General features: G+C 40.2%; 1 protein-coding gene across 1 annotated transcript in view; it reads right to left on the reverse strand.

The window, feature by feature from the left end:
* Positions 1–302: 302 nt before the first annotated feature.
* Positions 303–25,511, reverse strand: part of LOC126266961 (protein HBS1) — a 200,830-nt gene continuing 175,621 nt past the window's right edge. The window contains exons 12-13 of the mRNA XM_049971683.1: positions 10,394–10,639; positions 303–478 (exon numbers count right to left, since the gene is read on the reverse strand). Of these exons, the coding sequence (XP_049827640.1) occupies positions 470–478; positions 10,394–10,639 (255 nt within the window). The 3' untranslated portion in view covers positions 303–469. The remainder of the gene's footprint in view (positions 479–10,393; positions 10,640–25,511) is intronic.

The following is a 25,511-nucleotide window of genomic DNA, read 5'->3' on the forward strand; positions in this document are numbered from 1 at the left end:
AAGTCCAACAATGCTTTAAAGTGTGCTTATCCATACAAACAGCTTTTGCTCAACTCAAGTATACTAGTATTAAGAATTCTTACTGAAGCAACCACAACTGAGACCAATTGTGAATATGTATTACTCTTATTCCAGGTATTCCTCCAAACTTGCTTATGGTAAGCCACACTCTTGATGCATGTTGCAAAAATATGCATTTCTGTTGCAGTGGAATGAAATTATCTTATATTTTTACATGCAGTAGTCAGAAACTGCAACAAATTATGAGGGAACTGACTGACAATTTTATAATACCACAGTACTAAGAGGTTTTTCAAAGAATCGTTTTATTCATGGAGATTACAATGAGGTACACGTTAGGAGAGCTGTACTTCATGCTTGTTATATTACTTCTTGGAAAAGAAAATCAGTTTTCCATTTCTTCTGATAAGTGCTGTATAACAGTCATTTGATTTCTTCCCTCTCACCATTAGAAGATCTGAAAACAAGAAAGCATAACATGAGAAATATTTTATTATTGCTACAGTGACATTAAAACAGCCAACACAACAAAAACAAATGAGTGTCTTTTAAGAAACTACTGCCTTAAACTTGCTACAATTTATTTAAAAAATGGGAAATGGAGAAATCACATTCACATTTCTTCCCACAAGAAAAGAATGATTTGCAGGTAACCATTTAGGAAATGCTTCAAATATAAACATAGAGTTCATAGCTTGTGGTCTCACGGTAGCGTTCTCGCTTCCTGAGCACGGGGATCCAGGTTCAATTCCCAGCAGGGTCAGGGATTTTCACCCGCCCCGAGATGACTGGGTGGTGGTGTGTCGTCATCACCACCATCATTCATCCCCGTTACAGTCAGAGGCCAAACCACGCCTATTAGGATCTTGCCTAGTATGGTGGTGCAGCTCTCCTGTGTCGTTCCCCTACACTCTGTCAAGAAGCATGGGACTTCACTTCCATTTCCATAAACACAGTCTTTTGCTGCTGAAGACAACTGTATACTAACAGTAATTATTTGTTGACAAAAAATTACAACAGTGAACACAGCAAACAATATCACTAAGTTGGATTTCAAATTTTATCTCCTTCACACATTTCCTAAGTGTCTAAGACTACTTGATGTACTGACAGGTATGCATGCAGTCCCTTCAAACTGGCTTTTTGTAGATGGATATTTTATTGATGCCAATATTTTTCAAGTGTCCACTGAATTCTTTTGACGCTGCATCCAGTGTGCCAACAACCACTATGATCACTTTTATTCATTGTTTATTGTTTATTATTATTATTATATTATTATTATTATTATTAGTCGTAAAGCTCCCATGTGGAAGACGCTAAGTAAAGCTGGTTCACTTTCCGTTCTTCTTGGTCTTCTGGTTCTTTTTATTTGCCCACCAGTTTTTCATTGTTAGCGAAAATTTAGTTCTTCTTCTTCTTCGCTCAATTTTGTTCCGGTTCTCGGTGCTTTTGTCTCTGGTTTAACCTCCCACTTTTCAACTTTTATTCTAAAATTGTTCCTTGCAGCTATTTCTTCTTTGCTAATTCCAAATCTTTTTTAACTTTTTGGATCCATTCTCCTCCATTAACAAGAGAATCTATGTATTTTACAATTCTTTTTGTTAATCTGTGTTCAGGAAGTCTCATTATGTGGCCATAGAATTTAAGGCGTCTTTTCCTCATGTCTATCTCTATGTTAGAATATTCTTCAATTTTTGATGTTTTCTGTAATCTATATCCATTCTCGGTCCATCTTGGTCCCAAAATTTTTCTAGTTATTTTTCTTTCTTCTTTCTTTAGATTTTCTAGATCAGTTTTCCTGTTTAGTGCCAAGGTTTCGCTGGCATATAACATTGATGGTTTAATGACTGTATTGTAATGCCTAATTTTTGCATTTAAAGATAAACATTTTTTATTATAGAGGTTTTGCACTAATCCTAAACCTTTACGAGCTTTTTGTATTCTTTCTTGTTGTGCAAATTTTTCCGAGATAATTTCTCCAAGATATTTGAAATATGGTACTCTGTTGATTTCTCCGTATTTTGTTTGTAATTTGGAAATTTCTAAATTTGTTGTTGTAAACACTGTCTTTTCAAATGATATCTGTAGGCCGACTTTTTCTGCACATTCTTTTAGAATTTCTACCTGTTTTATAGCCATCTCACTAGAATCTGCCATTATTGCGAGATCGTCTGCAAAGGCTAAGTAGGGGATTCTTAGGTTATGTTTCTTGGTTCCTAATGAAATTGGTTTCCAGCACTTTTCTTCTTCAAGTTTCTTCTCCCATTCTTCCATGACTCTGTCCAGAACTACATTGAACAACAAAGGCAACAACCCATCACCCTGTCTAACCCCAGTTTTTATTTCAAACGGTCTTGAAAGTTTTCCCATAAATTTCACTTAGGATTTTGTATTTGTTAACTTTGTATTTGTATTTGTATTGTATTGTAATTATTATTATTATTATTATTATTATTATTATTATTATTATTATTATTATTACTATTATTTATTCTTGCAGGACCTGAAGTCATTTTTGGGAAAATTCATGAATCAATGGCACATGACACAGTATGAGCAAAATTCGGTATTTTGCTCCAAGAGTTGTTTGTCACCACTATGAAAAATGTTCTTGTCTGTCAGCCTTTCTCCACGGAAAAGTAAGTCCAAAACGAAACTACTGCTAAATTACAATAGAAAAGAATTTATCTATTATTGTATTCTGGGGACAATTACTTTACAGATACAGACATATGATTTATCTGCTCCAAACATTTATTTTATTTATATATATTCCTCCCTTAGCTTCAGCTCCCTCCTCCATCCCAACCCCCTCCTCATCTCTCTTGTTTTGTCCACTAATGCATATTTCCCTTTTCTGAACTGTTGACTGTTTTCTCTGTAATCTGTGGTTCTGCAGACTTTGTATATAATCAGTACAGAGTACTAAATGATCTTATGATAAATAACAGTCAGCTAGAAACTCACTACATCTGTTTCCCTACAATGTAATAATGTCAATTTAGTTACGAATTAATTTCTGATTTGCTCATAAAGCATCTGTGATTTAAGAATAGGAAATCCATCTAGATGTCCTGCCCATTTCTCACAAATGTAAATTTTATCACTAAGAAATCTGCAATGTCCTAAAGTAAGTTCCTCTACTAGATGTGAAAATGTTGTAACGGATAACACAGACAGCATTAACTTCATGATAAATGCCCTACTTGTCATTTTCCGAGGGCAATCATTAAAAAATTGGCCTTTTTCTATGTTTTCACAGAAAACCAAAGATGGATATTTTGGTGCTACATTACTCCAATAGAGTGATGTGCAACCTTATGTCTACCTAGTCACAAGTGATATGTGTATCTTTAAACGATGTAGCTGTTTAATAGTTATGAGCATGAAACTGGAGGGAACTGGAGGTTTTCTTATGTATCTTTGCATGTATTGAGGTGTACGAGGGACGCCATGTGTCTTGAAAGTGGGGCGGTAATCGCAGTAATTCCACAAGCTGAAGTACTTGCGTGAACATTTGTGCACTCTTCATGCATCATTGTCCCGGTTTGGAGTAGCACAACAAGTCCTGAGAGTAAAAGCCAACAATGTAACAGTACTGCAGTAGAATCATGCAAAAATAGAAGTAGTTTATATGATACTTATGTACGATACGCGGAGTGTAACAAAATTAAAATTGTTGGTGATTTCACACATTATTAAGGAAATTAAAATAAAGACTTCCTTGTTCCTCACCCTTACCTACATTAAATAAAATATTTTGTACAATATTTATGTTGATGAACTGTTAAACTGACTCTCTCTCTCTCTCTCTCTCTCTCTCTCTCTCTCTCTCTCTCCCCTATGTGAGACCCCAGGATGAATATAATAATGTTATGAAAAGGATAGTTGCTGCTCACCTTGTAGGTGAGGTGCTGAGTCACAGATAGGCACAACAAAAAAAAGTGTCACAAAATAAGCTTTTGGCCAACAAGGTACTTGTCAAAAATAGACAACAGACAAAAATTGCTGCCTGTGGGAGCATGCAGGGATGAGGAGCAAAGAGGGTAGAGCAACAAAAACAGATCTTCCGTGCCTTATCCTTCTAGTCACCTACCATCTACCAAAGTCCCACCGTCCGACCACAGAGCAACATTCCCCTCATTACTCAGTACCACCCAGTACTGGAGCAACTGAATTACATTCTCCGTTAGGGTTTTGACTACCTCTCATATTGCCCTGAAATGAGAAATGTCCTACCCACTATCCTTCCCACTCATCCCAAAGTGTTATTCTGCTGCCAACGGAACCTACAAAATATCCTCGTCCATCCCTCCACACCCCCTGCTCCCAACCCCTTGCCTCACAGTTCATATCCCTGTAACAGATGTAGGTGCAAGACCTGTCTCATACATCCTCCCACCATAATCTACTCCAGTCCAGTCATAAACATCACCTATCCCATCAAAGGCAGGGCTACCTGTGAAACCAGTCAAACGATCTACAAGCTAAACTGCACCCACTGTGCTGCATTCAATATGGACATGACAACCAACAAGCTGTCTGTCCGCATGAATGGCCACTGACAATCTGTGGCCAGGAAACAACTGGACCACCCTATTGATGAGCACACCGTCCAACAGGATATTCTTCATTTCAATGACTGCTTCACTTCACAGTCTATGCCATCTTGATCCCACCAACACCAGCTTTTCTGAACTCTTCCTGCAATATATCCCACATTCCAGTAACCCTTCTGGTCTCAACCTTCATTAGTCATTGTCCTTACCTATCTAGCCCCTTCCCTGTTCCCATTCCAGCACTGCAAAGCCCTCTATTCCACCAACACACCAAGTCTTTTTACTTCTCTCCTTTTCCACTACCACCATCTCACCCACCCTCCTTATAACCTCCCAACTGTACCTAGCTGCCCTACCCTCTCTCCACCTTGTCCCTGAATGCTCCTCCCACCATCAGCACTTTACCACCCTCCCTCCCCCCCCCCCCCCCCCCCCTCCTGCACCTCCTTCTACCCACCCCAGGCTTTGCGGGATTGCCTCTCTCATCATGCACTGCTGCTCAAAGTCTGGCTTCAGCTGCCAGGGACTGTGTGTGTGTGTGTGTGTGTGTGTGTGTGTGTGTGTGTGTGTGTGTGTGTGTGTGTGTGTGTGTGTGTGTGCGCGTGCGTGTGCGCACGCGTTTTTCAATAAAGGCTTTGTTGGGTGAAAGCTCATGGCAGACAATATGAGTCGTAGATACATCCAACACAAAGACTCTCAGAGGAGGAGAAGGATGAGGAGGAAGAAATTAGTGTTTTAATGTCCCATTGACAAGGAGGCCTGTAGAGATGCAGCACAAACTCGGATTAGGGAAGGAAATTGGCTGTCCCCTTTCAAAGGAACCATTCTGGCATTTGCCTGAAGTAATTTAGGGAAATCATGGCAAACCTAAATCAGGATGGCCGGACACAGGTTTGAACCATCATCCTCCTGAATCCACATGGCAGCTGAAGCCAGACTACGAGCACAAGCGTATGACAGGAGAGGCAACCTGGTGGGGTTAAGGTGGAGGCTGGGGCAGGGAGAGGGAGGAATACCAGGGTAGGGATGGAAAACAGTAAAGTGTTGCTAGTGGGAGCATGCAGGGTTGAGGTGGAAAGCTAGAGCACCAAGAGCTAGGTGTGGCTGGGAGGTTAGACAGAGGTCAGGAGTGGGGTAGCACAAAAGGAGAGAAATAAAAAGACAGTGCAAGCCTTGGCCCCTCAGAAGTGTCAGTCCTTTCCAAAAGCCTCACCTTTTGCCCTATTCCCAAATCCAATCATGCAGGACTTGTTAAAGACCTTCTCTCCTCTTCCTGGTCCCTACAGTGGAAACACTTTTCCCCACCAACCCTACCAGCCTCAACCAAAGACCAATACTGAACCCTGTCTGACTCAGTTCACTCCTCCACTCAACCATGATCCACACCCACTGCCCCCAAATCACCCCCCATTAACTTTCCAGAATGTTTTAACATCTAACCTTGCCTCAAACCAACATTCCACAAATCCCTCAACATACAAACTAATCCTACATCCGCAGAAAGAATGGAATCCACAACCTAAGAATTGATCCTGACATTATAGTCTTACCTGCCGACAAAGGCCCCACCACTGTTGTTGCGAACCTCCTCCCACCACCACCACCACCACCACCACGTACTCCAGTCCAATCAGAAGCATCACCTACACTACCCATGAAGGGCTATCTGTGAAACCCGTCAAGTGATCTACAAGGTAAGCTGCAACCACTGTGCTCCATTATACATGGGCATGACAACCAAAAAACTGTCTATCCTCCCAGTTTCATCTAGCTACCCTACCCTCTTCCACTTTATCCCTGTACACTCTCACAAGCAGCACTTTATTGCTTTACCATCCCACACCCCTATTCCCCTCCCTCCCCACCCCAGTCACCACGACCCGCAGCCAGAGACTGTGGTCGTGTGTGTGTGTGTGTGTGTGTGTGTGTGTGTGTGTGTGTGTGTGTGTGTGTGTGTGTGTGTGTTGCCTATTTATGACAATAGCCTTGTTGGCTGAGGGCGCACTTTTTGACATTCATTTTGTTGTGGCTGCGACTCTGTATCTCTGCTGTGTGCTGAGTGGCAACAATCCTTTTCAGATTTTTTTTATGAGTGTTTGGTATGGTGGAGGTTAATTTTGTTATAAGCTTCTTGCTCTTTTAGACATATGCCAGTCCGGAACCGTGCGACTGCTACGGTCGCAGGTTCGAATCCTGCCTCGGGCATGGATGTGTGTGATGTCCTAAGGTTAGTTAGGTTTAAGTAGTTCTAAGTTCTAGGGGACTAATGACCACAGCAGTTGAGTCCCATAGTGCTCAGAGCCATTTGAACCATTTTGAACATATGCCAGTACAGATTAGAAGTAAGGAAAAAATATTGAACACACTGGCAGATTTAAAGACTGAGTTAAATGCTATGCTAGATACCACCAATGCTATTATAAACACCCAAGATGTTAGATTCACTGAACTAAACAATAAACTAGACATAACAACTGCTGATTTAAAGGCTGAATTACAAGTAACTAATAAGAAAACAGATAAGAAAGTCCAAAAATTAGAGGAGTACAACGAGAATAGAATGACGACACAATCCTCCAGGCTGTGACTAAACCATGTCTCCACAATATCCTTCGCAAGGTATGCCAGAAAACTTTTATTAACTTTAGAAGGTAGGAAATGAGATACTGGAAAAACAAAAGCTGTGAGGTTGGGTTGTGAGTTGTGGTTGGATAACTCAGTCGGTAGAGCACTTGCCTGCAAAAGGGAAGTGTCCAAGAATGAAGTACCAACCCGGCAAACACTTTTAATCTGATAGGAAAATTCAAATAATTGCATGCTCCACTGCAGATTGAAAATTCATTCTAATTACTGTCAACAATTTAGAGATATTTACATAGAATTTGGTTGTTCAGTAGCTTTGATGTCATTTATCTGACATGCCTTATATTAGTGAGAGATGGGGTATCAATGATTTAGTATTAAGTGAGAAAATTGCTAACGAAAGGAAAAGAATAAAATTTAGCTGTACATTTAAGTTTAAACTGTGTGTTGAGAACAATGATGAATTCATGGGGGGTAAAAAAAGAACAGACATTTTTTGAAGTAGGGGCCTCATGCCTATAAGCAAAATGAGCTGTGCAGGTTGACAGGTGCATTTTGGAATGGTTAGTGTGACAAAGTTTTTGAGGCCACTGGCACAAACTGGTTTTAGTTATATCCCAAAGTCCTCAGGCAATTCACATTCTTTGTAAAATTTGTAGAACGATGTCTATAAGGACCCTAGTCAATTGTTGTCTTCCTTAATGTTTCATTTTTTGTACAACAACTCTCTGTATACTATTCTATCTATTTTAAATTGTAAATCCTTTTATCATCCATAACTAAACTCCTGGAAATTGAAATACGAACACCGTGAATTCATTGTTCCAGGAAGGGGAAACTTTATTGACACATTCCTGGGGTCAGATACATCACATGATCACACTGACAGAACCACAGGAACATAGACACAGGCAACAGAGCATGCACAATGTCGGCACTAGTACAGTGTATATCCACCTTACGCAGCAATGCAGGCTGCTATTCTCCCATGGAGACGATCGTAGAGATGCTGGATGTAGTCCTGTGGAACGGCTTGCCATGCCATTTCCACCTGGCGCCTCAGTTGGACTAGCGTTCGTGCTGGACGTGCAGACCGCGTGAGACGACGCTTCATCCAGTCCCAAACATGCTCAATGGGGGACAGATCCGGAGATCTTGCTGGCCAGGGTAGTTGACGTACACCTTCTAGAGCACGTTGGGTGGCACGGGATACATGCGGACGTGCTTTGTCCTGTTGGAACACCAAGTTCCCTTGCCGGTCTAGGAATGGTAGAACGATGGGTTCGATAACGGTTTGGATGTACCGTGCACTATTCAGTGTCCCCTCGACGATCACCAGAGGTGTAAGGCCAGTGTAGGAGATCGCTCCCCACACCATGATGCCGGGTGTTGGCCCTGTGTGCCTCGGTCGTATGCAGTCCTGATTGTGGTGCTCACCTGCATGGCGCCAAACACGCATACGACCATCATTGGCACCAAGGCAGAAGCGACTCTCATCGCTGAAGACGACACATCTCCATTCGTCCCTCCATTCACGCCTGTCACGACACCACTGGAGGCGAGCTGCACGATGTTGGGGCGTGAGCGGAAGACGGCCTAACGGTGTGCGGGACCGTAGCCCAGCTTCATGGAGACGGTTGCGAATGGTCCTCGCCGATACCCCAGGAGCAACAGTGTCCCTAATTTGCTGGGAAGTGGCGGTGCGGTCCCCTACGGCACTGCGTAGGATCCTACGGTCTTGGCGTGCATCTGTGCATCGTTGCGGTCCGGTCCCAGGTCGACGGGCACGTGCACCTTCCGCCGACCACTGGCGACAACATCGATGTACTGTGGAGACCTCACGCCCCACATGTTGAGCAATTCGGCGGTACAGCCACCCGGCCTCCCGCATGCCCACTATACGCCCTCGCTCAAAGTCCGTCAACTGCACATACGGTTCACGTCCACGCTGTCGCGACATGCTACCAGTGTTAAAGACTGCGATGGAGCTCCGTATGCCACGGCAAACTGGCTGACACTGACGGCGGCGGTGCACAAATTCTGCGCAAACCTAGCGCCATTTGACGGCCAACACCGCGGTTCCTGGTGAGTCCGCTGTGCCGTGTGTGTGATCATTGCTTGTACAGCTCTCTCGCAGTGTCCGGAGCAAGTATGGTGGGTCTGACACACCGGTGTCAATGTGTTCTTTTTTCCATTTCCAGGAGTGTATATGACCACACATAATGGTAAGATACCACGATGCACAAAGTGGATGAGATTGTGTAAGTGTGGTAAGATATGGACAGTGTCACGTTCTAGAGGACTAATTTCACGACATTTACACTTTTCATTAGAAACTGATCCAATTCTGCACCAATAAAAATATAGCAACCACAAAAATACTTGTCAGTGTTAGAAGGGAATGTAATTAATAATACCAAAATGCACTACAAAACATATTTTACATTTTTTATCAATTACTGCCAGACAGTTTGTCTTTAACCATAACACAACAACTAGCAAGCAATTGTTGATATTAGTACTGGATTCACTTAGAACAAACCCTAGCAGATTTTTCTCCATTTATCAAGCACAGCTAACCAGTGGACCCAGAACACAAAATGTTCGTAATGGTTTGTCTAACATTTAGACCAGTTGAAGGAAATGTGTAATTTGTATGGGTTATTTCATTAGTAAAATATGTGGGAAAGAGAGAAATTATAAATATCACACTGACATATTATTACACAGATTTTATATCAACAATGTCCTTGTGTTGCACTCACAAAGGGGTAAGATCTCGTAGCATGTAAGTATATTGACATAGACAAATATTCAGTAGTGTTTGTGTCATGGTGTCTATTCTTTGACAACCATTTCTACTAATGGTGGAGTATGTCTTTGTTTTGTGTCTTCTTAAATAAGGTTTTTTCTGCATGCTTTGAAAGTTTCAAAGGTTACAAATTATGCAACCAGCAATCTAATTTTGCTGATCAGTGTGTACAATTGGTATTTCTTTCTAATATTAATATTGAAGGCTGTCAAAAGAAAAAAACTCAATCTCATATTTCCCACAGTTTACAATAATTAAACAAAAAAACAAAAACAAAAGAAATTCAAGGTATTAATCACAACAGTGACAGAAAAATTAACAAAATTAATTATGGTAGTAGGAGTACTGGTACAGGTAATTAAAATGGACTGATCACAAAATGGAAATCTTACTGTTTCAGAAAAGTTTAGCCCACCTGCGTAACAAGTCCTGCAGCCACAGTAACGCCACCAACACGAAGCATAAACCGGCCCAGCTCCTTGATGTCTTTATAAAGTTCCATACATATGGGCCTTGATGTTTCCAATTGTACTAAGGCGTTAGAATTACGAACTAAACATCTTGGATGTCGTTTAATTACTTCACCTGTACTTTTGTGCAACTGAGCAACAAGCTTTGTAATAACAGCTGGCTCTAGCAATGACTGATGATGCAGAATTACCTAGAACAAATTTTAAAAGAACCATATTTTTAGCTCAACATATGCTGCAATGACTGTTAAACGTTAATTATTTTAAGATCACTATTAGGTACATATAAGTGATAAAATGCTTGTAAAGGGCTGAAAGTGTAACATAATTCTTATATGGAACAGATGTAAAATACTGACTTGCTAAAACTATTTAGTTTACCAACATGTGGAGCTGTACACTACTACACGTTGATTTCATACTATAGTGCGAAATACATACTCTAAACACTACTCCATAATAAGTGTTAAAGTCATTGATTCCATCAAAGTTGTTTATTGCTCTACCTGCAAAGTTCTGTTCAAAGTAAATACAAAGCAATCCACTTCTGACTATCAGGTCATTTGGCATGTGCAACAGGTACATGGATTCAATAGGACAACACAAGCAAATCAGTCACACTGTTTCGGAATAAAGAAATGGTCTTCATTCTTGTTATTAATATGTAACTATATACTTTGTGTGTTCATCATTATATTATATCAGAATGAAAGTGAACACATCACATGAACAATAATGTATATTAAAAACAAAGATTCCAAGACTTACCAAGCGGGAAAGCGCCGGCAGACAGGCACATGAACAAAACACACAAACACACACACAGAATTACGAGCTTTCGCAACTGGCAGTTGCTTTGTCAGGAAAGAGGGAAGGAGAGGGAAAAGTGAAAGGATGTGGGTTTTAAGGGAGAGGGTAAGGAGTCATTCCAATCCCGGGAGCGGAAAGACTTCCCTTAGGGGAAAAAAAGGACAGGTGTACACTCGCACACACACACCCACACACATATCCATCCGCACATACACAGACACAAGCAGACATATTTAAAGGGCCTTTAAATACACTCGCACACACACACCCACACACATATCCATCTGCACATACACAGACACAAGCAGACATATTTAAAGGGCCTTTAAATATGTCTGCTTGTGTCTGTGTATGTGCGGATGGATATGTGTGTGGGTGTGTGTGTGCGAGTGTACACCTGTCCTTTTTTTCCCCTAAGGGAAGTCTTTCCGCTCCCGGGATTGGAATGACTCCTTACCCTCTCCCTTAAAACCCACATCCTTTCATTTTTCCCTCTCCTTCCCTCTTTTCTGATGAAGCAACTGCCAGTTGCGAAAGCTCGTAATTCTGTGTGTGTGTTTGTGTGTTTTGTTCATGTGCCTGTCTGCCGGCGCTTTCCCGCTTGGTAAGTCTTGGAATCTTTGTTTTTAATATATTTTCCCCATGTGGAAGTTTCTTTCTATTTTATTTAGAACAATAATGTATTATTAACATAACTGAAGACTATTACTGTATTCCAGTACAAGTTTGTTTGCTGAACAAAAGTGGGCAAATTAAGTAAACAGACAAAGAACTGTTACTTTAATTTAAGCTGAGACAAAAGCTTTCTCAAAATCTAAGGATTCCAGACAAAGTGGTGATTCATACTCAATGCTCCAATCTATGATTTCATTCACAACTTGCTAATGATTCATTATGGAAAATCCACTTCTAAATTAAGTTTGTTTCTTTACCTGGTAAAAATCCACCCCACCCCCCCTCCATGAGCTTGTTGGTAGCTTTAGTAAATATCTTCCACATTGTGAAGAGGAGGCTCATAGGACTACAGATTCCTGTCTTGTCTGTTAGCTTTCTTGTAAAGTACTATGACAACAGTATTAGTTCAATCCTGGAGAATTGTCTCAGTCAGCAGACATTTTATAAATAATCTGCAAGTTCCTCCTGTACTACTTTACCTCCAAGTTTAACCATTTGTAATGAAATGCCATTGGTTTCTGGTACATTTCTTTTCTCATACCTTGAATGGCTTCAAACACCTCATCTGCTAATAATTCTGGAACGCTTCCTTTTCATTATTAACATGTCATAGAGAGTGCAGGAGCAGGACTCTGGCAATAGCAGTTAGCCAAGTCTGGCTAGTGACGTTCATAAAAATTCATAGCTGAAATTCTGTTTTGTGCCCCCCCCCCCCCCCCCCCCTCCCCTGCCCTCCTCACACCCATGTGTCACGTATTGCTTTTTGCAATTACTTGTGTATTTGCTACCCCACTGTACATGCATGGCCACAGCTTTGTAACGGCAATATTCGATGATATAATGTTTTTGATGCTTTTGAAGAAGTATTCAATGACTGTGGTTCAGAAGGACAAGAATTCTCTAATAAGTAATAAAGAAAAAAAGTAATGTACTATAGTGTTTGCAAGAATGTGTCATCTGGAATGTTTGAAAGAAATTCTAGTAGTAAAATATATCCTAATTAAATGGTTGTTGATTTGGTGGTTGTTGTTGTTGCTGCTGTTGCTGTTTTAAGCCTGAAAACTAATTTTGTGCAGCTCTACATGACATCCCATCCTCTATATGTCTCAAATTTCTGTGTAAGGACTGCACCATACAAGGAGCAATCAAAGTTTTCATTATCACTTCAAAATATCAGTCTGCAGCCCTGAAATTTGGTGATGGTTTAGTCTTCCACTAAACATTCACCCTCCAGTGTGACACATTTTCCTAAATGCCAGATGCTTGGTTAAGGCCCGAGTTGTAGAAACCTGCATTACGGCTGTTCAGGAAACATTCTATCTTGAAAATCACCTCACAGTCACTCTGTAAATTCCTGCCATGAAATGGTTTCTTCATTTGAGGAAAGAGGAAGTAGTCACTGGATGCAATGTGAGGAAAATAAGGGGAGGCTATAGGTAGGCAAAATTTAAAATCTGATGGGCCAAGGAAGCAGTATGCGTGACAATGTCCTTTGCAGAATGAACTGGGACATTGTTCTGTAGCAAAACCATAACCTTAGACAGCTTCTCACAATGCATCATGCTTTCATCATGCTGATGGCCTCCAGCAATGTGATCAAGAAATTTTGTTAGTATTAGCATTTTATGAGCACAATGTGTTAACACCACATTCATCATGGTAGCCCCAAAAACCACTAAGTACCACCATGCCCACTGATGGTTCGGCCTTCACCTTTTCATGGAGTGTTGAATCCAGATGATTCCACTGCTTACTTTGCTCATTTGTCTGAGGGTCATAGTGATATACCTAGCACTCCTCTACAGTCATCAGAAGCACAATAAGTTATCTGAATTGTCCTCAAACTGATCCAATATTTCCACTGCTGCCCCTGTTTAGTGAATTTTTTCAATGGGTGTGAGGACAGTGATTGGTGGTCTTTGACACATTCAAAATGTTGAAAACTGATTCATGACTGATTTTTCACTTTTTCCACTATCTCATAGATTGTGATATGCCAGTCTTCGAGCACTTTGGCCTCCACTTCTGCTGCAGTTCTTGGTTCTTCACAGAGAGATTATCTGCCACTTTGTTCTTTTCTCACACTGGAAGTATCTGTGCCACACAGATGGACTATTTTCTTGAGATGCTTTGTAAATTACAGAGAATGTAAAAGAAAGGGCAAAATTTTGATTGTAGCACAATCACAGTGAATCAGAAGCTACAGCATGTGTGGTCATCCATAAGTAAAACAGCTCTGTGTCATAAATCAAAATTGCAGATCTCTTGCAGAAGGATTCTTCCTGTTAAATTCTAACAACTGTCATTCTGTCACCAAAATGCAAAGAAGATTTTGTCAGTGGTACAATCAAACCCCTCCATATGCAAATGACTTTTGTGGATAGCATTGGCAGTTTGAAGAACAGGATGTTTGTGTAGATCGGAAAGTACTGGCCAGCTATGTGTATGAGCAAAAAATGTTCAAAGAATTTGCATTTCATTTGAATGTCACGTAAGGAAATCAACATACAAAGTTACCAGAGATTTAGATTAGATTAGATTAGATTAGATTAATACTTGTTCCATAGATCATGAATACGACACTTCGTAATGATGTGGAACGTGTCAGGTTAATAAAAGATGTCTGTACAAGAAATTACATTACACAAAATATTGCATGACACTAATGATTAAGTTTTTTTTTTTTTTTTTTTTTTACTTACTTTATATCTAAAAATTCAGCCAATGAGTAGAAGGAGTTGTCATCTAGAAATTCTTTTAATTTATTTTTAAATGTTAGTTGGCTATCTGTCAGGCTTTTGATGCTGTTTGGTAGGTGCCCAAAGACTTTTGTGGCAGCATAATTTACCCCTTTCTGTGCCAAAGTCAGATTTAACCCTGCATAGTGAAGATCATCCTTTCTCCTGGTGTTATAGGTATGCACACTGCTATTACTTTTGAATTGGGTTGGATTATTATCAACAAATTTCATAAGGGAATATATATACTGTGAGGTTACTGTGAGGATCCCTAGATCCTTAAATAGATGTCTGCAGGATGACCGTGGGTGGGCTCCAGCAATTATTCTGATTACACGTTTTTGTGCAATGAATACTTTTCTATCTTTACAAATGTCGCAAATAATAGTTTGGCATTCTCTCAAAATAAAAGTGAAAACATAATTCAAATTTTACAGGAATGAAATGGGAAGACTACATCAAACATTCAAATTATGCTACAGCAATGATGGAAGAAACAGAGAAGAAATTACGCTACAGCAATGATGGAAGAAACAGAGAAGAAACTTTTGCTACATGTCTAATTTTTAGCGGTGAGGCAACCATCCACATAAATGGTACAGTTAGCCAGTGTAACATTTGAATATACGTACAAAACAGACTTTGTCTGTAACTGAAAATCAGCAGGGCTCATCAAATGCGTTCTGCGTGATTTCAACACAAAAATTGTATGGTGCTTTTTTTTCCACCACTGAACTGAATGGTTCAGTAAATGATTACTTAGACATGCTTGAGCAACGGCTGTTGCCATAGCTTCATTTAGATTCCAGGATCACATCTTTTAGAAAGATTAAACACTAAAACACTGGGATATGGAAGTTCCTATATAATTAAATCAACATCTTTCAAACTGTTGAATCTGTCGTAATGGACATTGTCACACGATGTTCTGCTCTTGGTCAACCAGATTTCTGGAGCTGATGCCCACTGATTTCTTTGTGCTGGGGTTTCAGGAAAGACCTTTTGTATGTGCCTCCTTTGCTAAATGCAATTTCAGAGCTCAAAATGTGCATTTTTAATGCACTTGTGTTGGTGGCTCCATGTGTGCTTCAGAATGTGTGGCATGAAATGGAATATCACTTGTACATTGTCCATGTGACCAATGGGAGTTATATTTAACACCTATGATATCTGTTTTTTTTTTCCATTTTATTTCACAATAGTAAACACCATACCCCAAATTCCTTAAAGGATCAAGCTCCTAAATGTAAAAAAGTTTCAAAAATCTAATTACAAATGAGTTAATGTGTTAAATATCTCAGGTTAATCATTTAAGAGAGAGAGAGGTTACAAAAGGTTTGAAATAATGTTTAAACATTTTTGGACATCACTAAGTGCTCTCATATCAAGCAATGGATGAGTATAGCCCAAGTAATTTACACTCCGCATTAAGCAAAAGCTAGTTTTTCACTCATCTCAACATTTATGATGTCATATATCCTGAACTGTGCATCATACAAAGTATATGTGCATGGATGCTGCCTGCAACAGTGTTCCATCTAGGGGCAATAGTAAAGAAGCAATAAATTACAGCATCATACCTGATTCTGCAATTTTACTGCATCAACAGGGAAAATGTAGTAAGCAATGAACTTTTTTTGCTTTCATCACTTTGTGGGGGATGTTAGTGAGACAAAGTTTCATGAAAGTTTGAAATTATGTACACATTTTGTTGGTAGTCAGTAAGTGCTCTTCTTCATAAGTACTGGACGAGTATAGTCGGGGTAATCGGCACACTGTGTGTTATGCTGCCTCAAGATATATAAAAGGTGTGCTAAAAAAGTAACAGGAATTTATGTTTTTCTTAAAGGATCTTTACTTATTCATCCTTCAAAGTAATCCCCCTCTGTTGTAACACCCTTATGCCATCATTTTTTCCAGTCTCGGATGCACTTCTCAAACTCGCTTTTCGTTGTGGTGTTCAGCTTCTTCAGCGATTGCATTTTTATCTCATGAATGGTGGCAAAACGATGTCCCTTCATGGTTTCCTTCAACCTCAAAAATAGAAACAAGTCACAAGGGGCCATGTCCGGTAAATACAGTGGCTGAACCAACATAAAAGGTTTGACTTTAGCCAAAAAATCACATACAAGCCCTGAGGTGTCAGTGGGAGCATTATCATGAGACAATTTTTACAAGTGAATTTACCCCAATTCTGGCCATTTTATTCAGATTGCTTCATGAAAATGGTGCCTTACTGACAGTACATTCATAAGTCAGGAACTCATGATGTACTACCCCATTGTACCCAGAAAAAACAGTGAGAAGAACCTTCACACGTAATCAAACTGGTTGAATTTTTTTTCCAGTCTTGGCTCTTCAGGAAGTTTCCAGTGGGACGAATGGGCCTTTGTTTCGAATACGTACATATATACCCATATTTTGTTACCTGTTATAACCACCTTTAGAAGTTCTGGATCATTGTTGATTTCATTCAGCGATTTCTGAGTGATGTCTACATGATTGTTTTTGGTCAAAATTCAACAATTTTGGGTAAAAAAATATTGCTTGGCATGAGCCAAAGGATATGCTGACATCATCAGCAATCTCTCTGATTGTGATTTTCCAGAAACATTTTCTTTACTGCTCCCATATTGTCATATTAACTGATGTGCTAGGGCACACAAGGTGGTCGTCATATTCAACATCTTCTCAAACCGCTTTCAAACATTTACACCACTTGTAAACTCATGTGTTACTCATAGCAGATTTGCCCAAAAACCCCAGTCAAAATTTTGAATGTAGTGTTGCACTTTATGCAATTTTTCAAGCAAAATTTACGGCAAATTCTTTGATCCATTTTTTTATAAAGCAAAAATTCGGTGAATGCTCGAAAACACACATCTTTTTCAATGATCAACAATATGCTAAATATTTAAAACAGCTGAAAATGCAAACATACATCAGGAAAAAGTGTACTAACAAGATAGATAAAAAAACTGAAAATTGGATGTATGAAGCTTGCAATATTAAAAGTTCCAGTTACTTTTTGATCACAACTCATATACTGTTTCTAACTCAAATGTAAGGGACAATCAACTGAAAATGAGACAGATGGAAAATAAGTAAGAAAACCATTTATTATTTCAAAAATAACTGCAATAACTGTTAATTCATGCATTCCACATGAGACAAGACAGTAAATGCCTTCATGGAAAAATGTCTGAGACTGCCTACGGAACCATGTTGCCTATCCACATGCTGCCAACGTTGTTTCAAGTAAACTGCAGAAGTTTTGCTGGGAAGCTCTTACATATCCTCTATACAGTCCTGATCTTCCCCATGTGATTTCCATATATTTGGAGCCCTGAACAAAGACATTTGTGGCTACTGATTTGCTTGACTCGAAGAGGTTCAGGCCTGGGCACAATCAGTTTCCTAAGGCAATTGCGAACATTTCCCCATAAAGGCATTTACCATCTAGTCTCGCAGTAGGATAAATACATAAACAGTTATGGTGATTACTTTTGAAATAATAAACAGTTTTTCTCATTTATTTTTCTCTGTCTCATTTTCATTCAACTGTCCAGATTCTGACCATGTTTAGTTGAGTATTCCCTCACAGGTGTAATTATGCTGAGATCCTCAACTTGAGCCCCCATGGTGCATGTGTTGTGTAATCACAAGTTATGGGTTACTTCATAAACTGTTCAGTCATTCCGAGTGTCCTTCATGGGGACAGCTTACTTATTTATATCAGAAGAATCTTCCTTGCTCACTGAACTAGCAGAAAGACACTGATTGCATAAAAAATAGCTTCATAACCCTTTACATTCCAATGTCGAGTGGCACTCCACATAGCAAATTTTGTTTTCTGCTCCAATGCCTAGCCTCATTCGTCACGATTTTTCATGGCTCTCACATGCCCAGGTCTCAATTCTGACAGTACTAGGCACGAATGGTGCTTAGTGCTGCCATCTAGGAGAACTTGTGTTAACTCATTGTCAAACTGTTGCAGCTGTGTAGAAAGTAATGTTGGAATTGCTATATTCAAGGTCGCACGCGTGCAGTGGCTAATTTCTCATGTTCAGTTCTTTCTAAGAAAGAGATTTTACAGCTTTTAGAGGAATCTTTAAGAGACATCGGTAGTGAGAGTGCTTTTGATGATGAGAGTGCTTTTGATGATGAGTGTGATTCATTTCTAAAAATTCTACTGAAGATGACAATGAAAACTGTGAAAATGTGTTTCTTTCAGTTAATTTTTACAGACAACCTATTTCAACAAATAGCAGACCAGATGAACAGGTATGTAGTGTCACCACTTCCACAACATTCTCTGTGGTGGGACTGGAGAAATGTTACCAAGGAAGAGATGAAACGCTTCCATGGTGCGCTATTGAACATGGCATTACAAAACTGTAAGAACTTTCAGGTATTTTTTCAGGAGAATGTTTACAATCACCTAACTTCTTTTCAAACTGTTTTACTCTTAGACAATTCATGCAAGTTTTTGGGCACTTCTAGTTTCTAATTCAGAGTGTGCCACAAATCTCAACACTCAAGTTCAGTAATGTCTGAGTAAAATGAATAAGGTGTTGGATAACTTATCTAGCAAGTTTCTCAAAATTTATTGCTCATATAGGTATTTACTTCTGATGAATCCATAGGATCATTCAAGGATTGTGTGTTATTCAAAATGTACAATCCTCAAAATTCAACAAAATGGAGATTTAGAGTTGATATGATTTCAGATTCATCAAATAGTTATAACTGCAGTTTGATATCCAATTTTGGTGCTATCGCAACAGAGTCATTGATTTGTACAGACTTGAATTTTTCAGAGAGAATAGTTTTTCGATTGCTGGCTAACATCATCAGAAATGCTATATTGCAATCAGGGTACCATTTGTACACTTTAACTCAGGAGTTGCATTAGCTGATGAACTATTGAAACAGAATGTGCACCTCACAGGAATGATCCAAGCCAATTGCAAAGCCTTCGAGCAGTAATCAAGAAAGGAGTTCTGCACCTGAAGCAGCAAGAAATAAAATGCTTCTACAACAACAAAGTGATGGTTCTGGCATGGCAAGATAAACGAACTGTTTTCACACTTTCAACAAAAGCAAATAACTCAGTGTCACTTACAGAAAGGAGAAACAGAAAAAAAAGGGAAGAAATAATAAAACCAAATGTGATTATTAATTATACTTTGAAGATGGGTGAAGCTGTTCAATGTGACAATTTTATGTCCAGTTATGGTTGTATAATGAGAAGTCTGCAGTGGTCGAAAAAGCTGTATTTCTGATTGTTGAATAATGTGTTGGATAACTTGATCCGCAAGTTTCTCAAAATTTATCGATCATATAGGTATTTGGCTGCTGATGGATCTGCAGGATCATTCAAGGGTCATGTGTTATTCAAAATGTACAATCCTAGCTATCTGCTACACAAGAATCACAGCAAGAAAAACAACTTGAAAACGCCGCCTCACAAAGTATTCTGTAAAAGTGTTATAAGAGACTTGGTTGGTGAAGAAAGAAATCCAGGGCAAAAACAAGTATATTGTTCAACTTCTGATGAGTAGGAACACTTCAATGGACAGTTGTAGATTATTAACAAGCTTCATGGAAATAATCATATGGATTGTGCAGTGTGTTCAGAGAGAAAAAAGAAAAGTGGCAGGCATGAAGCTGTGTATTCCTGCACATGAAACCCAGCCCTCCACCCTGGTGAGTGTTGCACAAAATATCATACACTGAATAGTTTTTTCTATAATGTTTTGGAAATATATCTGAATGAAAGTGAACTTTTTGTTTTAACATATACCCTACCTGTTGATCAGTGGCCTTTTTGTCTCCACAAAGAGACCACGCAACTCTCTGTGGCATCCTCGCTCACCAGGTGATGGCAATTTAAATGTGAATGTATGGAGCCACCTTGTGTCTGCTTATGGAAAGCAAAGGACTAATTATAGGATTTCATGTTCTACCTAACTCGAAATGACTGTCTAATTGTGAGGTCCTCTGTCAAATTTCAGCCGACACTGAGTGATAGACTCTCAAAAGTTGGATGTATGAGCTGTAATCTTCTTTTTATTGAAGTCCTTTGAATGACCTGCGACATTCTGTAATAATGTATTTGTTGATTTGAAGGAAGCAAGTAGGACCCCGATGTTTAACAATGTGTTTCTGAACAGTATGAATTGTTTACTATGTAGAGGCCTTACAACTTCAACTTCTACATCTACATCTACATATCTACACATATACTTGCTCGTCGCCAACTGGTGTGTGGCAGAAGGCACTATTCGCGACAAAGTCATACTTCTCCCCGATCTGTTCCACTTGCGGATTGCGCAAGGGAAAAACGACTCTCTGAACGCCTCAGTATGAGCTCTAATTTTCCTTATCTTTGAATGGTGATCATTGCGCGATCTGAAAGTTGGTGATAATAATATATGCTCTACATCCTCAGAGAAGATCAGATTTTGCAATGTAGTGAGCAAGCCCTTCCATTTAGCGCATAGTCTACGACAAGTGTGTCCCACTTCAAGCTTTCTATGAGATTTGTAATGCACTCACGATGGATAAATGTACCAGTCACAAATCTTTATGCTCTTCTTTGGACCTTCTCAATCTCTCAAATCAGACCCAACTGGTAAGGGTCCCACACAGGTGAACAATACTCTAAGACTGGACAAACTAAACTATTGTAAGCAATTTCTTTTGTTGAAGGACTGCATCACTTCAGGATTATACCAATAACCACAACCTAGAGTTCACCTTACCTGTTACTTTTGTAATCTGATTGTTTGATTTGAGATCATTTTGAATAGTCACACCCAGATACTTGAAAGATGTTACCACTTCCAAAGACTGCGCATTTATTTTGTACTCTTATATTAACCAAGGTGGATCCTTTCTCTCCTCTATATTTATGCAAGGAAAATATATTTCTCTAGCACGTGGTGGACAGTACCTTTTTTTTTTTTGCAACTTCCCTGACATAGAAGCCACAATGACATTATGGTCACTAATATCTTCTTCTAGATTAACTTCCTCAAAAAGATCAGGTCTGTTTGTCACCACGATATCCAATATGTTCCCATCTCGAGTTGGTTTTCTAACCAACTGCTCAAGTTTGTATGTTGGGAGTGCTACTATAATAACTTCTTCACACGAGTCTTTGCTTCTGCCCCCTGTGATAAAAATGTAATTTTCCCAGCCAATAGACGTCAGATTAAAGTCTCCACCTATAACTAATGGATAATTGGGATATTTATTTCCTACGTACTCAAGACTTTCCCTGAAATATTCTGCAATGTTTGTTGCGGATGCTGGTGCTCTATAAAAACATCCCAATACAATGGTCACTCCTTGTCTGACTGACAGCTTGATCCAGACTATTTCACAGTCCAACCCAGTATCGATCTCAACTGCATTGAAACGGCTTTTAATTGCAATTAACACACCACCTCCCATTGCATCAGTCCTATCCTTACTAAGCATTGTCCAATTCCAGTTCAAAATTTCACTGCTATAGATGTCTGGTTTCATCCAGGTTTCGGTACCTAATACAATATTGGAATTACTACAGTTTACTTCAGAGAGTAACTTGGGGATCTCGCTACAGACACTTCGACAATTTACTAAGATGAGATTTAGCATATTTAAATCCTTTGGAATGCCCTGTTTAGGCGAACTAACAATTTTTACAGTTGGCACACTCACATCAGTGTCATAAACTGGTAATTTTTCAGGCCAACGGTTCGTTTCCCATGGAGAGGAACCTAATCTAAAAAAAACCCATGTGCATGCCACAAGTACTGTGCTAATCACGTAGCTGCTTCCTGCGTGTAGTGCACCCCTGATCTATCGAGAGGTGTCCTACAACCTTCTACCCCATAGTGTAGGTTGAGGGATCTACAACCATTTTCATCACATAGTCGACATAGCCTCTGATTTAGACTCTACATTCGACTCCAAACCAGAGGACCCCGGTCCACCCTGAGTAAAATGCTGCAAATCATCAGCTTGCCTTCCACTCCTCGAGAGATTGAGGCTGCCTTCACCAATGTAGGTAGCCATCAAAAGGACCCAAGGATTTCCTCAGAACCTAGACAACTGGCATCATTGGTGCTGACATGTGCAACAATCTGTAGCTGGCTGCACCACGCAAGCTCGATAGCTGCCGGAAGAGCCTCTTCCACATCCCAGAAAAGGCCCTCCGGCAAGCACATTGAGCGAATGGTGGGCTTCTTCCTCACCCTAGCCGCTATGTTCCTGAGGGGCTCCATGACCTGCATAACATTGGAGCTGCCAGGAACTAACAAACCCCTATTCCCACTTGCCTGTCTGGATCTTGCTGCTGGAGGAGGGGCCACTATCCTGGCAGAAGGTGCATTCTGATCCGGCTCAGCCTACCCCCCCCCCCCCCCCCCCCCCCCCACACACACACACTGGATCTATTAGCAAACTGCATGGGATTTGGCAGGAGCCTGTCTCCCCCAAGCAGCCCTCGCATTGAGGCTCGAGACTTCAACACAGTCCGCCACCCACACTGAGCAGAGTGTGGGCCAGCCTGCTCAGTTGCATCTACCTGAGGTCGGCTTAGTACTCTAGTACAGCAGAGGCTGCGCCAGGCACCCCATCCCCACCACACCTCAAGGTAGCACTCTGGAGCCTGTTGACTGTGGCCAACAAAGCTTCCAGCTGTGTTTTGACTGTGGTCGACTCCTCCTGCATCCACATACAATGGACACAGTACCTATCCATCTACCTAATATGTGACTTACTATAAGAAACTTAAGGAAATATAATGCCACACAAGGTTAACAGCTACACTCTAGTTGGCAGAAAGGACACTCAACAATGAAAAACAATAATAATGTGTGTTAGAAGCTAGGTTGACCACAGCATTCATCAGCAAAAGAGACACGCACATCTTTCATACACACAAACAAGCTCACCTCATGCACACATGACCACCAATTCCAGTAACTCTAACCAGAGATTGTGGAGTTGGCATTCATGTATGCATGAGGTGTGCTTGCTTGTGAGTATGAACAGTGTGTGTTTCTCTTTTGCTGATGAAGGCTGTGGGCAAAAGCTTTATGTAAGTGCCTTAATTGTGCCTATCTGCAACATAAAGTGTCTTCTTTACAGTAAATACCAATCTGTTTTTTCCAACATTGTTGACATCCTTTAATTTGGTGTCCTCTTAGTGCTCTATCTATTATAATTAAAACTTTTCTAATGTACAGCATGCAAGTTTTAAAGCTGTACTCCTTCCCCTGTTTTGCTGATTATGCATCTCTAGTGCCCTCTGCATTGACAAGGGTTACATTTGTTTCCCACTAACACAGTTTGGAGATGTACCAATTCGGGCTGCAGGTTTATCTGCACCTGAAATGGCATGAGCTCTATCAATCAATGTCTTAATAACACATAAAGTCTACACTGGGCACTGACAGCTAGTAGCCTGCAAATAAAAAATTGTATGAGTGGGCCAGGATGGAATTTTCGCCCTGCAGCAGAGTGTGTGCTGATATGAAAGTTCCTGACAGTTTAAAACTGTGTGTCAGACCAAGACTCCAACTTAGGACCTTTGCCTTTTGCACACGTGTTCTCCCAGCTGAGTAACCAACCCATGACTCATGACCTGTCCTCACAGCCTTACTTCCACCACTATCTTGCCTCCTACCTCCCAGACTTCACAAAGTTCTCCTATGAAACTAATACTCCTGGAGAGAGGATACTGCAGAGAGATAGCTTAGCCACTGCCTGCGGGATGTTCCCAGAATGAAATTTTCACTTGCAGTGAATCCATCCCTAGGCTGTGACTATGTCATGTCTCTGCAATATCCTTTCTTCCAGGAGTGCTAGTCTTGTAAGTTTCACAGGACGACTTATGTGGAGTTTGGAATGTTGGAGACGAGGTACTGGCAGACATAAATCTGCGAGGACAGGCTGAGAGTTGTGCATGGGTAGCTCAGTCAGTAGGACACATGCCTACAAAAGCTAAAGGCCCTGAGCTTGAGTCTTGTTCTGGCACACAGTTTTAATCTGCCACGAAGTTTCGTATGAGTGGGCTTTTGATACACTAAATGTTCAAGTGTATCATTATTCTTGTGTTGCATTAAAGACTCTAAAAGGAGCAAAAAAGTATTTTTTTTTAAATCTCAATAGGGAATTTTATGTTATGACACATCAAGTTAAGTTATTGTAGAAACCTACAGAGACTCTCCTGTCTCAAGGGCCAAAATATAAATGTCATCAATAAATCTCAAAACACTATGTGCTATATCCTGGAGCTCACCCCATGAGCCCTTGTCAGTCCTATGATACTTCAAATAAATGTAACTTTCTCTAATAATTACCATGGTAAAAGTATCCTTGTACTTAACATACTATCACACTATATCAAGCCTTACTCACAGTTAAGGAGAGCTGTCTTTTTCATAGGTGAAATATTACACTTCTGCATACTGCTTCTCAGCAGCACTGGGAAAGACTTTTGACAAAATCTCTCTGCCTCATTTGTGGTAAGTGGACGGAGTTGACAAAATCAAATTAACTGTGATGGAACATGAGTAGCAACAAAATTAGGTCAGTTGAAACTTGCAGTCTTGTCTCATTGTAGACTTGTTGTCGAGCCAGATAGACTTAGGTCATGTCACAGACTTAGGTCATGTCACAGACTTAGGTCATGTCACAGACTTAGGTCATGTCACAGACTTAGGTCATGTCACAGACTTAGGTCATGTCACAGACTTAGGTCATGTCACAGACTTAGGTCATGTCACAGACTTAGGTCATGTCACAGACTTAGGTCATGTCACAGACTTAGGTCATGTCACAG

Source organism: Schistocerca gregaria, chromosome 4, assembly GCF_023897955.1.
Source record: "Schistocerca gregaria isolate iqSchGreg1 chromosome 4, iqSchGreg1.2, whole genome shotgun sequence".
In the NCBI taxonomy this organism is placed as follows: domain Eukaryota; kingdom Metazoa; phylum Arthropoda; class Insecta; order Orthoptera; family Acrididae; genus Schistocerca; species Schistocerca gregaria.